This window comes from Haliotis asinina, chromosome 11, assembly GCF_037392515.1.
Source record: "Haliotis asinina isolate JCU_RB_2024 chromosome 11, JCU_Hal_asi_v2, whole genome shotgun sequence".
Lineage (NCBI taxonomy): Eukaryota > Metazoa > Mollusca > Gastropoda > Lepetellida > Haliotidae > Haliotis > Haliotis asinina.
Genome location: NC_090290.1, coordinates 14837332 through 14853308, shown reverse-complemented (window position 1 = coordinate 14853308; position 15977 = coordinate 14837332). Strand labels below are relative to the sequence as shown.

Here is a 15977-nt window from a genome sequence, read left to right as displayed (position 1 = left end):
AGGGGAGTTTAGGACTGGTTTTCATCGGTAGGGTTTGTCACGACATGCACGAGCATCTTCATTTTCACGAATGTGATACGGAACCGTTTACCACGTCTGCTTTTCGGGTCAGTTGGTTGATATGTCTTCTTATCAGAAAACACACTCATTTTTGCAATAACTGTCAATGTGTATTGAAAAACGAGTTAACTAAACAGTACAATCATAACAAAAACACCACGTTGTAAGAACAAATTTGCATTAGGTTTTGAAAAGTGATGTTACTTTTGCTGTTCAGTATACATATGATATACGGGCTAATCCAGGACTGGGACATACATTATTATCTATATTGTAGGGTGTGTCCAAAATAGAATAGTATCTCTAATACACTTGGTAGTAGAGTGATTGAGTGAGGTTAGTTTTACGTCGCACTCAGTAATATTCCAATTGTTTATTAGTGTGCGTGTGTGTATGTGTTGTGGGGGTGGGGAGGGGGTGGGGTGGGGTGGGGGGCTGTTATGGTGTATTTTTCATGTTTGGGTTTTTTGTGTCCTTTCGCGGAGAAACATGTTTTGAAACAGTCACCCAAAACAAACCAAATGTCATTACCTGAACACACCGACTAGTCGTTCGTTCCACAGTCGGTTCTCTGCCTAATTCTGCTCTGCCGATGCGTAGCATGATATCTTCACACGTTATGTGCCTATATTGTTATGTGCTGCCACAACCGTACCCAGCCTGCTATGCTGATGACAGTGCGAGTCGGGATAGTAGGAATGTTTGCTCATACTATCAATCCCTTGATTGCCTGAAACAGGCTCCATTTCAAGTATTGGATTCTTCATTTTATTCCCAACAATAAAAAAACCAACATAGGCAAGACTAATACTAGGTATCACGTTTCACAGAGAGAGATCACACATTTCCGACACCTTGGTGACCGTATCAGCATTCAGGCATAGTATTTATTACCGTAGGGTATTATACAATCTTCCCAGTGGCGTCAGCGTGGACTTGTCGTCCTCGAGCAAGGCGTTGACTTTGTGGACGTATTTGTCGACTGGAATACGGCTCCCAAACCACGCATAACGAGCCACAAAGGGCGCACGTTCTAACCTGGGTACAATCCCTTTCATGTAATTCTCAACACGGGTGATGGAGTCGGTCATGGGGCAAGCAAACTCCGTCAACCAGATTCGTTTCTTGTAACGCTTGTGGACGGTCTCCAGGAACCGCATGTCGTTCTCGACGCCGCAGGTGTAGGTGTGAACGGCAACGTAGTCGACTTTACAGCCACTACACTCTTTGAAGAACTCGTCCAGCCACTGGAGGTTATCCATGAGGCAGTTGGTGCCGTTGACGTTACATCGGGCGGGTGCGGGACTGATGAGCGACTTGCCCAAAGCTGCAGATTCTATCTGAGGCCAATGGGACGCAGCTACTTTGGGCGTCATGTGTCCCGGGTGGTTCTCGTTGGGTTCGTTAACGCCGAGGACGTGGGTTGCGAAGCTCGGTATGTTTAGTTGGGTGAAATTAGCTAAACCCCATATCATCGGTACAAATTCTCCTCTAGAGGAACATCCCATCGTGTGGTCATTGTTGTACTGTAGCGTCCAGCTGTACCTGGTGTGGAGAGGTCGAGTGGGTGAGAGGGCGAGTAAATAGGAGGGTGAGTGAGTGAGTGTGTGAGATGGTCAGATGGTCATTAGATGAGTGAGAGGGTACGTGAGAGGTTGAATGAGTTAGAGAGTGAGTGGGTGAGATGGCGAGTGGGTGAATGAGTGAGTGAGTGAGGGGGTGGGTAAGAGAGTGAGTGGGTGAGTGAGAGGGTGAGTGAGAAGGCGAGTAAGGAAAGGGTCAGTGGGTGAGAGGGTGAGTAAGTGGAAGGGTAAGAGAGTGGGTGATTGAGAGGGTGAGTGAGGGGGTGGGTGAGAGAGTGAGGGAGAGGGTGAGTGAGTGGGTGGGTGAGTGAGAGGGTGGGTGAGTGAGAGGGTGATTGAGTGAGAGGGTGAGTGAGTGAGAGGGTGAGTGAGGGAGGGTGCGTGAGGGAGAAGGGGAGTGACAGGGGGGGAGTGAGAGGGTGAGTGAGTGGGTGGGTGAGTAAGTAGGTGAGAGGGTCAGAGGGTCAGTAGATGAGTGAGTGAATGTGTGTCAGAGAGAGGTTCAGTGAGAGTGAGCGAGTGAGTGAGAGGGTAGGTGACTGAGGGGTTGAGTGAGTAAGATGTTTTATGTGTGTGGGTGAGAAGGTGAGTGAGTGAGTGTGTGAGAGGGTCAGAGGGTCAGTAGATGAGTGAGTGGATGTGTGAGTTAGAGGTTCAGTGAGTGAAAGGGTAAGTGGGTGATAATATCTATCCCCACATCGCCCCACCGACATCAGCCACCCTGCCCTACCCCACCATACATACTCACCACACCACCGCACAGTAATACCCCACCACACACCCGTGCCCCGCCCCACACACCTCTACACCAAGCAACACGACCCCACCCCACGCACCCCTATCTCAGCCCACACACCCCTGCCCCATTCAACACCACCCCACCTCACACATCCAATAACAATATGCGAATGTCAGTCCTTGACTCTTACTTTCACTGAACGATATATTTAAACGTTAACGTTACAAAACGCTACATAACAAGACAACACACATACCACCAGTGGACGTCCCACATCGTCACGGTGTCGTTGCAGTGGTAGTTCTTCATGCTGATGCCGATGCCTTTCTTTGGTGTTGTCACCGCTGTAGCGATCAGTCCGGCCACACCGGTAACGATGGCAACCGTCCACGTCATAGCGCTGCTTTCTGAAAGAATCGCTGCAGTGCAGGCTGTCCAAAAGTCGTAATCGAGACGACATGATAATACACTTTAAATTCATCACGTTCAGTAAATGTTTTCTTGAAAAATTGTTAGATTACTATTATCAAAAAGAAAGTAAATATTTCTACATACGACTATAGGTATTCATTATATATCAAGGCGCGGTTCATCGAACGCATATGGGGAATTGAATTTGGACTTTTGGCGTGATGAGCTAGCGCGTTAACCACTTCCCTCAAGGCCCGTACCAGTAGAAAGACAAACGACAAGTGTAACTGTACCACAGACTGGGCGTTTACCATAGTTTTGTTGTTGTTGTTGTTATTTTGTTTTGTTTTGTTTATTTATTCCCTGGCGTCTATATTGATTGAATCATTATTCATACCTTATCTGATAGCATTACTCATATATTTCCAATGGAAGCGAGGTTAGCTCTTAAACAGTTGATACATGCTTTGGTTGAAAGTTGAGATTGTGTTGTGCAACATGGTTGCACAAGGCCGAACATTATGTACTCACCAGGAATCAGTCCTTGCACACAGCAAACACTCTATCTGTTTCAGGTCGGAGTGTTCCTGCAGATAATCAGAGATAGCAAGACAGCTGACCGACTGCGTTCGGTGTGTAGATCTCCGAGGTCAGGGCAGAATACTCGGTCAAAGTCTGACGTTTCTGACAAAATGACCGCACCTGCATCCGGGTTGTTCGGCTATCTCCGTCCCTAGGAATTAATGCAGAAGACTTTTGACATGTTTTCATTGTTAATTGAGGTATAAGATCGTGTCTGACCAGATTGTATCTGACCTTTCCTTATCTGCCCACTCGCCAACCCAGTAAACGCAACAGATGCGTCCTTCGTCCTGTAAGCGCTTTACACACGTAATAGGTAGGTGCTTGGTTTCCTCGGGGTAGTATTTGCCCGATTTTGTCAGCAGGTTTTCAGCTGGTCAGTAATGGGTGTGGTTATTATTAAACTTCTCGTTATGTTGGGACCTATCTATAAAATGTTATACCATGAGCTGCAGGACCTATCTATAAAATGTTATATCATGAGTTGCAGGAGATAACAGTGTAGTTAGGAGGACTTTATAATATTTTTGATCTTACCTCCCGTTTTCTGATTGGTTGAGTGGTCTTCTATTATTTTCAATGTACTCCGCTTACAAGTGAGAAGCACGCTTGGAATGCCCAACTGTGGGGATTTATTTAGTACTTGGTGTTAGTAATTGTTTGTAAACAATAATTGAGTCACGCATGATGTGAGGAAAATACCGATGTTTTGCTAATGCAAATTTGTCTTGGCTAATGGTGTATCGCTGGTACACTTTAATGTGAACCGACACCAGTGTTTCTAACAAAGTAACACTGAGGTGTTCGGTAACAACAATCAAAGCGTGCAGCGCCTGTCATTCACTGGTTCATTATGATGGTTTCAAATAATAGTAACAATGTGTACTCATGATAGTGTTCTACGCTGAAGAACGCAGTCGACATGTTGCTGCTTTTGGGCACGTTGGTGTTGGGGACGTCCCTGCTGGTCGCGGGTACTCCGAAGAAAGGTGTGTGTTTGTATATGAAGGGGAATTACCACTGCAACGACACACAGGCCCTCAACGACGTCAGTTGGTGGTAGGTCACGACCATCCGGTGGTCATCTTGATCAAATATTTAGATCGTGAGCACTGTTAAAATACAGCAGCAAACTGTCTCCTGACTACCAGGGCGGTGGTGTAGGTCAGTGGTTAAGGCGTTCGCTCGTTGCGATGAAAACCCGGGTTTGATTCCCCAAGTGGACGCAATGTGTGGAGACAACATTTATGGTGTCCCTGCAGCGATATTGCTGGAATGTTGCTCAAAGCGGCATAAAATCTAGGCCCACTCTCTACTGATTTGGTGTAATCTGTCTACTGACCATCACGTGTAATCTGTCTACTGACCATCACGTGTTAACTGTCTACTGACCACCGCGTGTACACTGGCCACCTTCTTGCTGCAGGTATGACTGGGGCACGAACTACAACAAGCATCACGAGCTGGGTTGTCAAGGCGAACCACGCGGGGAGTTCGTGCCCATGGTCTGGGGTTACTGGGGTCAGAAGATGAACTTCCCAAGCTCCACACAACACGTTCTCGGCTTCAACGAACCTAACCACAAAGACCAGTCCCACATGACCCCTCAAGCTGCTGCCACACACTGGCGAGAGATCCAAACAGCGGCCCACGGGATGTCCTTGGTCAGTCCCGCTCCAGCTCGATGCGGCAGTGTTGGGGGATTGTGCACAGAGGAAACTTACAAATGGCTGGATGACTTCTTCAAAGCTTGCAGCGGCTGTCAAGTCGACTACGTCGGCGTCCACACCTACACCTGCAACGCTAACAGCGACATGAGGTTCCTGGAGACTGTGTACCATCGGTACAACAAGAAGCTGTGGTTGACGGAGTTCGCCTGTCCCTACTCTTCCTCCCTGTCGCACATAGAGAACTACATGAAGGCAATCGTCCCTCGACTTGAGGCTGCGCCGTTTGTGGCACGATACGCGTGGTTCCAGGCTCGAATAACACAAGGCAATAACTTCATCCACAAGGAGAACGCTCTTCTTGAAGTTAACACATCCAAGTTGACAGCCCTCGGGAGATTGTATAATTCCCTTCATTGAGGGTTTCAATACATTTGCTACAATTGGTTGTGTTTCATTTTTTATTTAATCATCAGGACACTGACCATGGTCATAGGATTGTCGGAGCTGCCATTACCAACTTTCAAAACGTTTGTTACAAAATGTTATATTTCAGTTTAAATGTAAGAATACACCAATGACGGGCCTGGCATTGCCTGGCCATTACAAACCTTTAATTCTAACTCTAAGTTGCATTAAGTTCCCAAATATGTGTGTGTGTGTGTGTGTGTGTGTGTGTGTGTGTGTGTGTGAGAGAGAGAGAGAGAGAGAGAGAGAGAGAGCGAGATTGTGTCACTGTGTGTCACTCTGTGAGAGAAAGAGAATGTGTGTTTGTCTCTCTCTCTCTCTCTCTCTCTCTCTGTGTGTGTGTGTGTGTGTGTGTGTGTGTGGTTTTGTGTTTATACCACAAACGTCGACACATCCTCTAGAGTTTGTTGGATACCTAAACAACAAACGTGCACGTTCCATAATCTATACTTTGAAACGTACATGGGTGGATGTGCTGATGAGCCCACTGAAGAAAACCTTCGGTGTCCTTAATTTGAGTGGTGAGGGCCACAGTCAAACATGGAGGTTGAAAGCTGAAGGTTGAAACTGTGCCAGTTACGAGCATATTACTATGCAGATACGCAATGCATGTGTTATGTCCTAATGGCACTTAAGAAAGATTTTATTTTCAGCCATCCTCGTTGTTCGTTATGTGCCAGGAATGGTTAAGCTCGCAGACTTGCTTCATGCCTCTCACTGGACCAAAATGTCGTAAGGTCAACCATTATTTCCAGCTTTACACTCAATTTCATAGCTTGAATATTGTTGAATTACGCGTTAAACATACAGTCCTCGTGATAACCTAAGAGGAATGGGTTGACCAATTGGACTACAGTTCTATCAATACGGCAGTCGAGTCAGGGCTGAGCATTACTTACAAACACCATTACTTGATTGGTCGGCTTCATATCCCATGGGCCGAGTGGTTTCAGAGATGTCTCAGTCATGGAGGCTTACAACGGATAAGCACCTAGCCATGACATAGGAATGTGGACTTAAATCTATCTGTGGGCGGAGCATGATTTTGCAATATTCACCCATGAAGTGGACATAAAACGAGGAAATCACAAATCAGTATTAGCGGTACCTCGAAACTGGGACCTTTGTGGTATGAATACATACAGTGCGACCTCATCCTAAGAGTATACGCTCGTATAACAATGACTTGTGCTAACAATATAATCAAAATAGTCCCACGCATATAAGAGAGTTTAAACCAGAGCCTCCTTTCACAAAGTTCAAAGTTAATAATAAGTCACTAGGGTAACCCTACTGCATTGGTGCAGAATGGGTGTTAAGTTTAACCTTAGTAAAAGGAGCCCCTGGTGTACCTGTAGTTCACTCCTGTCTCCAAATCCTGCAAAGCGTACATCCACAAATCACGACGACGGCTAGGGCTACGGTTTGGCATCCTTTCCTATCACTTGCGCTTAGAGTTAGGATCTGGGATCCCTTCCAATCATTAAGGTCAGGGTCAGGGTCAGCACCAGGGTCTGCTATCCTTTCCGATCACTAGGGTTGAGAATTGGTCTGGTATTCTTTCCGGGTGTCACTCGGAATCTATCACTGCATGTGACACAATTTAAAAGATTGCCCAGTCGGTAGAGGGTTCGTTACGATGGACTAAATGTCACAGTTTGACATGAAGCCAGAACTTGTTCAGTCATAACTGAAGACTGCGCGCGATGATGTGAACTTATCTTGGAGGAACTGGACTGCGACTGGTCAACATACACTAGCAGTACATTCCAGATCCAAATGGGATCCTAATGAGCCTGATGATTGCATGAACGGCCAGTTTACTATATTTCCACTTTAAGTTTAAAGAATGATAAAAAGTCAATATAAGCCCCCGTCTCAATATGTTAATCTGCATACTAATTACTAAACCAATTACTTGATGTAAATCAGCTTAAAATGATGGTTAAGTTGTGCTTTTAAATGAAATGGTTCCGGGATAAGGATTGAATTTGAATGAATGACCACATTGTTTGAAATGGGGCAAAAAACTGATTTTTCAAAAATGAGCTGACTAATTTAAACATGCATCACCATGGAGTATGGAGTATTTTTTACTTTAATCTTCGATAGTCAAACTCCACTACATATTAAGAAAAAGGAAACTTCACTGAATGAGTAAGTATGGTCTTACTCTGCTTTCAGCAAAGCTGTATCATGATTATGGTCATGAGATATAGGCTTCACACACTGTACCCATCTGGGGAATTGAACCCGGGTTTTCAGCGTGAGTAGTGGGTGCTTTGACCTTTAAGCTACCCCACCGCCCCAAACCTCATAGCATTGTTTTAGTACTGACAAAGCATAAATACTGTTCTGTTTTCATATATAAAAGTGTTAATAGAATATTTTCTAATGAAAATCTAATCCAATGCTAATGCTGACAGCTCTTCTTAAAGCTTTCTGCATCATTCAATTACACCATTCAATCAGTCAATCAGAGTAAAATAGAACAAAGCTACCAAAATACAGTACATATTTTTATTGTCTATGATTTCAAATTTCCACAACATATTTAATGACAACGTGGACATTATCATGATATTTTCATAAAAATATATACAACCATGACCCTTAACCTCTGACTATTCAACCATCAGGCATTCAGCCATGACCTATAGAATAATTGTATAGGATTAACAACTACCTGAGCAAGTTGTTGGGAAAACACAATCTGAAGCCAGAGAAAGTGAAGTTCTGATGTAGTGATACAAAGAGATACTGATTCCATCCTCAAATAGCATCTTAATGCTCAGTTGTTGATTCTTTCAAGGTTTTCACTGTCTGACTCAGGACCAAGGCTAAATAAAAAAAGTGAAATGTTTCTCGGGCATCAGCGAGTTACTTCTATTTGTGTGCATGACAATTTTTTCTTGCCATTTAAAACAAATAATTTTAACTTTGATATGTCTCGATCATCCGTTTGTCCACTATAAAAAATGACAGTCTGTAAGGACAAGAGTGACTGAATGTACTACTCATTAACACATTATAAACCTCCCAAGCAGTATTTCTGAAAGAAAAAAAAAGAGAAATGTGTTCTTCTCGTTTCACCTTTTTTCTATAAAAAGAAAAATTAAAAAGTCCTACCACTCTCATCACTTTTGAAGAAACTGTGCCCCAGAAACATTTAATTTATTTTATGCAGCCTAATGTATTTTCAAAAGCAGCATTTACACTTACCAGCTAAGCCGACCTGACAAAACAGAATTTTACTAGACTTGGGACTCAGACTGTTATCTAAAGTCTGTACAGAATGTACATGATGGCCACATACAATTATAGAGACCTGTTACCATTCAGTTCAGACAAAAATGACAAGATGGTTGAAACATTCAATCTATTGATCAATCAACCTTGATTGTAAAGTGCATCATATCTGCATTCTATAAATACCAAAAGCATTGTTTTATGAAAACTGTCATCCAAATTATGTAATGTTCTTTCATAAGCAGCTGTGCATTTAAATGTGTTGGACTTTCATCCAGTCACCTGTTGTGGTATAATGGCTTCATTCACCGTTGTGTAACAACACTAGCTAACATATTTCTATTCACCCATCAGTGAATGAGTACCTGGTGGGATAAGTCATGCGACTATCAATCTTCTATCACTTCACGGACATCTTGGGTTAAGCGGGGTAACGATGCCAGTAATAATGATTTCAGGAGAAATTTGGTGTTGAATAAAGTAAAGAGAGATGGACGTGACATGACGAGTCAGTGAGTGAGTCTGGTTTTAAGCCGCTTTTAAGCAGTATTTCACCGATATCACGGCAGGGGACACCAGAAAATGAGCCTCACACATAGTACCCATGCGGGGAATAGAACCCGGGTCTTCGGCAGGACGAGAGAACGCTTTAACCACTAGGCTACCCCACCGCTCCCGTGACATGACGAAGCCATAGTGTTGGATTGTAGCAATATAAATAGAATGGCGATACAACACATTAGATAATCAAGTGACTTAATCTGAAGCCAGATCCTGTGTCCATGTTCAAAACTGATTTGTTTCCAGCTGGACACGCATTCTAACTAGCTGATTTCACTGGAAGTCCATTTAAACATATATACTGAACTGAGAGAAACAAATAAGGCAACAGAACATAATGGTAACACGAAGCACTGATAGATGTAAAGCATTATCATTGCACACTGAGTGACAGTGGTGTCTGTCAAGGCTAGTGAGTACAGGTAACTGACACTCTTAGAAATATTCTAGCTACTGATTGGCTGCTGGAGATACCAGAAATTGGGTTAACACATTGAACTCATTTGGGGATTCAAACCCAGGACTCAGGAGTAATGAGCTAACACTTGACCACTATGTCACCCTGACAACTGATCAGAGCTAATTTTCTGCCATTTTGTAGGAACAGAGTATAACTGCTCAGCTGCAGGCAGTTTCTGGTGGAAATGTTTCTGTTATTTCTTTCCTTCAGTATATATTGCTGATGAATTGTTCTGATCTCTGGCCAAATAAATAGAGCTTAAATGTAATTTTACTGTCAAAATCAAATGATTTGCTCTACCATCAGTCACTCAGGACAGTTAATATCCTGATACAATGTTCCCCCATCACCTGTCAATAAGTTGTCCATATGCAGTGTAGTGGTGATGTGTGTAGATTTACATCATGAAATGAGGCTATGAAAAAAGTCAGAGATGTCAATTCTGTCACAGAATCATTATGTAGAGTAGACACCACAAGATGTCTGATAGAGGAGGGCATAGTATGAGAGACCACAACATCAATGAGGGTATTTTCAGAGTGAGCACATTTCATTACCCTACTGTCATGAATCCAGTTTGGTATTCATAAGTTTAAAGCCTATCCAACATCAAGCTACATACAAGAATGTGAAAAATATGGGTCTGGCATAAAACATATTCTCAAGCAGCATGTCATAGAATCTTTTTTAAAAATATTTACAAGACATTAAAACTTCATCATTTGCAACAATACAAACTTCTGTCATCAAATATGCCTTGAAATTGTAAAACTGCAAATCAAGTTTCAAATCTTAAGTTCGTTGTTTTTTTGCGAAGGTTCCAAATTATTCATTTAAAGAAAAACGTGACATGTAACAATGACACAATGTTTTTCTTAGTATAGCCTCAATGTATGAAGGAGCACAGTGTAATAATCTAGACCAATATAATCACTTGTTTTACAGTTTATTTCACAATTTCCTTAGCAAGCAAACACCAGGAATGTTTCACTAAAACAAACAGGTGGATCTGTACTGGATATTATACACAAAAGGAGATTTTAAAGTTCTTTGTTTCCACAATGTCAGCTTGTGTAATATTTGAACCCATGGATCCCCGAGTCTTGAACTTTGCAAGGTACACCATATGAGATAAGTACCTGTCATTCATCAACAAGGTTGTGAGTGTCATGCTGGTAATACAGAAAAATACTGAATATCTCTGGCAGTGAAACTGACTGTGACTCTTCCGTCTTTGATTTACTGCAAGTATGTTAGTAAACAAGCTACATCCCAACGAAATGAAACATTCTTCTAAGGTTTTGACAAGAAACCATTCAACACAAGCTGGAAGCTGCAAGGGAGGTAATGCTGGCCAGAGTGCGAAATGTGCAAATTTGTGGTGATGATACCAATGTAACTCAAACAGAATTCCTTTCTTGTCACTTTCTAAACGTTTTCAAGGATCTTTCCATTTTTGGACATTGCAAAATATGACTCATATTTTTCTGAATATCACAAAGTTATCAATGTTGTATTTCAGTGGACGAGGTTCTGAAATAAGTAAGCAACGGCAAAAATATTCAAATTCTTAAGAAAATGTGAACGAAGGAAAGCATTTTGAAGATCAGGCTAAAATAAACACTGAACTTCTATCGTGGCTGCACAGGAAGACTTTACTCATTTAGTTGAGTCAGTAACAATGGTAACTTGACATGTCTTTGGACTGTATCATGACAATGTCCCCTTTCCTCCCCTATTTATATTTAACATTTTTTTTACGACTCCCCCAACTCTAATAATTGAAATCCAGACCTTGAATAAATTAAATTGAATTTTCTTTCCAATTAGGTTTCATTTAATTCCTAAAATACAGCAGACGTTTTCAATGTGTTCTCCCAGTCCCAAACCCCATGTAGTTGTGACCCCTCATGTTTTTATTACCTCCCCCTTAAATCCCACTAGATCCTCCACAATGATCGATGACCAGGCCATATACATTTAAAAGTTTACACAAACTTGACATAAAGAACATAAACTGGTATAGGAATATTATTTCATGAGACAAACAAATAATATTTACTTTCATTTGTGGACTAGACTTAGGTGAGGTAAGTAACTCAGTCACTGCAAGTACCCGTGTGATGCTGAGTTACCTCCCTTTCATGGTATTCTTTCAGGTTATGAACTGTTGATGTTGAAAACATTCAGAAATTGATGTTGTTTCCTCAACAGCGATTAAGCAGGTTCTAAAATGAAATATACAGGTAGTTTGGAAAATTGTTCCTTAAAGAAATTAAAGACGTCTATCCATTTTGCATAACTCTCTCTCTCTCTCTTCCTGCCTCTCTCTATATATGTATCTTGCCGCCAATCCTAGATTATGCAGGGTGTTATAGGGCTGGATATGGGTAAAGATCATATACATCATTAACCATGACCTTACAATCAATTGATTATTGATCAGAGAAGTAACTCTAAGCAAAAGTGTCTCGAAAATAGCAAAAAGACCACCACATTCCACATCACTCTTTCCCAAACATTATGTGGAAGCTGCCTGAGAATATAATCTATGTTTGTATAATGTCTCAGTAAATTAAAACTTTATTTCATCACCACAGTTTATTACCAGTGACACAATTTCCATACTGATAATTCATGATAGTATTTCCAATTGACAACACATCTGATTGTCAGTCTTCATAACCAGCCCTAATGTATTGTATCTCTATTCTGTGAAGTACTAGTTTACACCTGAGGCTCAGAGCCCATACACCAACATAACTTGAATTAACATAGCTTCATTTTCAGCTTGGTTCGACTGACACAACAATCTAGTGAGTGAGTGTTACACTGCTTTTAGTAATATTCCAGCAATATCACAGTTGGGACACAAGATTATTCAGTACAGATTATCTGAACTTAGGGCCCAGTAGCATTACGTGAACAATGACCCAAGCTTTTATATTCACTGCGTATTGGAGATAATATGTGTGTCAAATATGCAGGTTTTCTGCATCAGGGCAAACACTGTAACCCAAATTTAAACATTTTTTTCCAATTTCAGATCCCATTTAAAGTATCTGAATGAGAAAGTGCACCTATAGCAAACTGAGGTTCACAGGAAACATTGGAAACTTAATTTAAGTTCAAAAGAAATACAATATAGTGTTAGGTTAGTGACAACAGAAATAGACAGCAAAGTTAAGCCCAAGATGAAGCTATGGAGTGAAAGGGGTCAGGGTGTTATTGTAGAGAAAGAAATAATGTACCCTGCATAACACAGGATGGGTACTGACCAGTTTACACTTAGTATACAAACTTTTGTCTTCTCAGAACAGAAGAACCATGTACAGATGAAAATACACTCAAAATACATTCATTCATCACCCATGAAAATATCTTACAAATATTTCCAGTGACGAGAAATAATCACACTGAACAATGTCAAACAATGCTAAAACAAATACAGAAAATAATAAAACCAAATATTTCTTTTCATACATCCTTGTATGTTGCCAGTTAGAAAGCAAATATATCTGCTATTCTCTCCTAACCTTGATAAACATACACATCATACTATCATAAGAAATATTTTTGGCCAACATTCAGTCAGTATTTAGGTTTGAGCCAAAGGTCAAGGAGACTTGTAATGAGCACTGTCTCTATACAAAGGGGATATAGCAATAAACAGAATTAAAATAAGGAAATGAAATATTTAGGTTCTCCTGAATCAGTACTTGGATGAGGGGCAGGAAGGTGTAAACCAGGTGATACTCTGCACAAAAATACAAACAGAACAGTGGAACACAAACTGTTGGGAGACAATAGCATAGGAATCGACCTATAATGGGCATTCCAGTTGGAAAATGATATCACCTGAAACATGAATAAAATATACATTATTGATTTTCTTACATGCAAAATACAGAACAACTCATTCCGCAGTGTCCCATCCACAGTTCTGAGAGTGGGTAATGGGGTCTGATATTTTGGAATTTACATTAAGTGCTGACGATAATCCACGTCATATACCTCTCCACGTTACCATCCACATTGCCAAGAAAAGGTTCTGCATCCATACCATTCGCTTGAAGAAAGCACCTTGAGAAAAGTTATCAGTTCCGAAGCCCCTCCTATTTGGCTTAGAATGGCTTGCCTTTTGAAACTCTGTAATGTCACTGACTTTATAACTTGAAATTCTTGTTAAGTTCTTGGATTGTTTTTCCTGGCAGCCATTTGTACTATACAGAGTTGTTGGGTCTATTTCATCACATCTGTCACCGTTTCTTCAAATGGTTTGTTATCCATTCTAAACCCTGGTACAACCTGCAAACAAAGTTGATTGTTCATTAGTGAGTGTGGTGGGTTTTATGTGGCTTTTATTTCAGAAACATGGTAGATACCATTTCAGATACAAGAACACTGTACAGACATGGGAATCAAACTCAGGCCTTTGGCATAAATGAGCAAACACACTAGGCTCCCCTTCCACCTCCATTTGTCACAGCCATTGACAGACTGAGTCAGAAATGTTTAGCTTACTATGCTTGAGTTTGAGACTTGGGGTTGGTTTGTGAGAGATCACTATAAAGTACTGCGAGTCAGCAAAAAATGCATTACAGTAGACACCTTCCACCATATTATATTATTCGCAGCTTTAGCCAATTTATTTTATTCATTGAGATTTTTTTTGAGGTGTTAGAGGTGAGGGGTCATGGGTTATCAAACAGGGGTGAGGTTTAGGGTTCAGGATGTGATCCAGTATGGTTGGTGGGTGTTCAGTCTAATGCATGTGCACTGTAAGGACACACAAACAAGATGTTGATATTAAGTTTTGTTTGGGATGTTTGTCACTTAGCACTGCATTTATCAACGTTCCTGCAATATGTTCTGTAAGTAATAAAGTTCAGACTTGGCAGGCCAGACATTTGTCAGTCTTCACAACAAGCCTGGCTTTCTGGAGATGAAATCAAACCCTTCATGAAGTGTTTATGGGGTTATGCCCCAGACGGCAACTAACCTCAGTTGCCACCAGATACAGATGGGCTACCTACTGTAGCCCTCTGAGTGATTGTCCAAAGCCACTTTAGTACTAAGAGTGTCATGTTACAGTACAGGAGTTACAATCACCTTTGCATTAAAATCATTTTCTACAGTGCAACCCAAGACCTGTTCCTCAAAGCATTCCTAATTGTTACTAAGTCATAAGTCTTTGTTTTAGTTATGATCACCTTAGTAACTGCAGCCTTGTGGAATGGACACCTAAGGTTCCTTTCACAAGCAACCTCTACTAAGGTTAACCTTAACTCCCATTCTTTAACACTGCACTAAGGTTACCTCAGACTAACCTTAGCGTAATGTTAAAGAATGGGAGTAAGGTTAACCTTAGTAAATGTTGCTTCATGAAAGGAGACTCTGGTCCTCAAAGGGAACTAACGAAGTTAGGTAATTACGGAAATTATCTTGTACTGCCAGTCTTTCAGAGGCGAGTGACCCCCTCCCCTGCCAGTCTGTCAGAGGCGAGTGACCCCTCCCCTGCCAGTCTGTCAGAGGCGAGTGACCCCCCTCCCCTGTCAGTCTGTCAGAGGCGAGTGACCCCTCCCCTGCCAGTCTGTCAGAGGCGAGTGACCCCCCTCCCCTGTCAGTCTGTCAGAGGCGAGTGACCCCCACCCCTGTCAGTCTGTCAGAGGCGAGTGACCCCCACCCCTGCCACTCTGTCAGAGGCGAGTGACCACCACCCCTGTCAGTCTGTCAGAGGAGAGTGACCCCCTCCCCTGCAGGTCTGTCAGAGGCGAGTGACCCTCCTCCCCAACATGTTAGCTGTGGTCTTACCCTTCTCCTGTGAGGGCACAGCACCCCTGTATGTGCCATACATGGTCTTTGATTGAGGTAAGAGATAGCTGCTGAGAGATCTCTGCCGCCGACATACATCCCTTGATGTCCTGCTTGTTGGCAAATACCAGCACTGAGGTCTTTTTCAGATCCTGTAATAAGAGCAAGTGAATGATTGAGTGATATAGCTTTAGCAGTTAGCAGTGTTCGTGTTAATGCAGAAACGAGCGTTTTTAACGCAAAACAATACTAAAACCACGCAAAAAATATTTTGTGCGCATTTTGGACATATAGATTCTCATCTACATAATTTTCAAAAGTACCTTAAAACTGCAAAATATAAACAAACAATAAATTTTAACATGATTCAGGATTGTACTGAA

General features: G+C 41.8%; 3 protein-coding genes across 5 annotated transcripts in view; 1 reads left to right on the top strand and 2 right to left on the bottom strand.

Annotated features, from left to right (window-relative positions):
• Positions 1–950: 950 nt before the first annotated feature.
• Positions 951–2778, bottom strand: LOC137255293 (uncharacterized). Its single transcript, XM_067792745.1, has 2 exons — positions 2639–2778; positions 951–1605 (listed from the first exon to the last, which is right to left on the bottom strand). Exons 1-2 carry the CDS (start codon positions 2776–2778, stop codon positions 951–953), a joined length of 795 nt encoding a protein of 264 aa, XP_067648846.1.
• A 610-nt stretch (positions 2779–3388) lies between these two features.
• Positions 3389–5490, top strand: LOC137255584 (uncharacterized). Of its 3 annotated transcripts, none has more exons than XM_067793008.1 (3): positions 3389–3575; positions 4271–4434; positions 4802–5484. In XM_067793008.1, the coding sequence occupies exons 1-3, from the start codon at positions 3537–3539 to the stop codon at positions 5460–5462; spliced, it is 864 nt and encodes a 287-aa protein (XP_067649109.1). In that variant the 5' UTR covers positions 3389–3536; the 3' UTR covers positions 5463–5484. The 3 variants fall into 3 exon arrangements, with proteins under 3 accessions (XP_067649109.1, XP_067649110.1, XP_067649111.1); XM_067793009.1 differs by lacking the exon at positions 3389–3575 and adding an exon at positions 3647–3691 and having other exon boundaries at positions 4802–5490; XM_067793010.1 differs by lacking the exon at positions 3389–3575 and adding an exon at positions 3696–3751.
• A 5223-nt stretch (positions 5491–10713) lies between these two features.
• The window catches only part of LOC137255898 (ADP-ribosylation factor-like protein 5B), a 32225-nt gene continuing 26961 nt past the window's right edge, over positions 10714–15977 (bottom strand). Inside the window, exons 5-6 of the mRNA XM_067793482.1 lie at positions 15595–15746; positions 10714–14088 (exon numbers count right to left, since the gene is read on the bottom strand). Coding sequence (XP_067649583.1) covers positions 14040–14088; positions 15595–15746 — 201 coding nt within the window. The 3' untranslated portion in view covers positions 10714–14039. The remainder of the gene's footprint in view (positions 14089–15594; positions 15747–15977) is intronic.

Excerpts from the sequence above, each read along its gene's own strand:
- LOC137255293 (XM_067792745.1), bottom strand. The coding sequence starts at position 2,778 with ATGACGTGGACGGTTGCCATCGTTACCGGTGTGGCCGGACTGATCGCT. Across the intron at positions 1,606-2,638 it reads ATGTGGGACGTCCACTGGTG|GTACAGCTGGACGCTACAGT; the intron begins GTATGTGTGTTG and ends TCTCCACACCAG.
- LOC137255584 (XM_067793008.1), top strand. The coding sequence starts at position 3,537 with ATGCAGAAGACTTTTGACATGTTTTCATTGTTAATTGAG. Across the intron at positions 3,576-4,270 it reads TGTTTTCATTGTTAATTGAG|TGTTCTACGCTGAAGAACGC; the intron begins GTATAAGATCGT and ends TACTCATGATAG. Across the intron at positions 4,435-4,801 it reads CTCAACGACGTCAGTTGGTG|GTATGACTGGGGCACGAACT; the intron begins GTAGGTCACGAC and ends TTCTTGCTGCAG.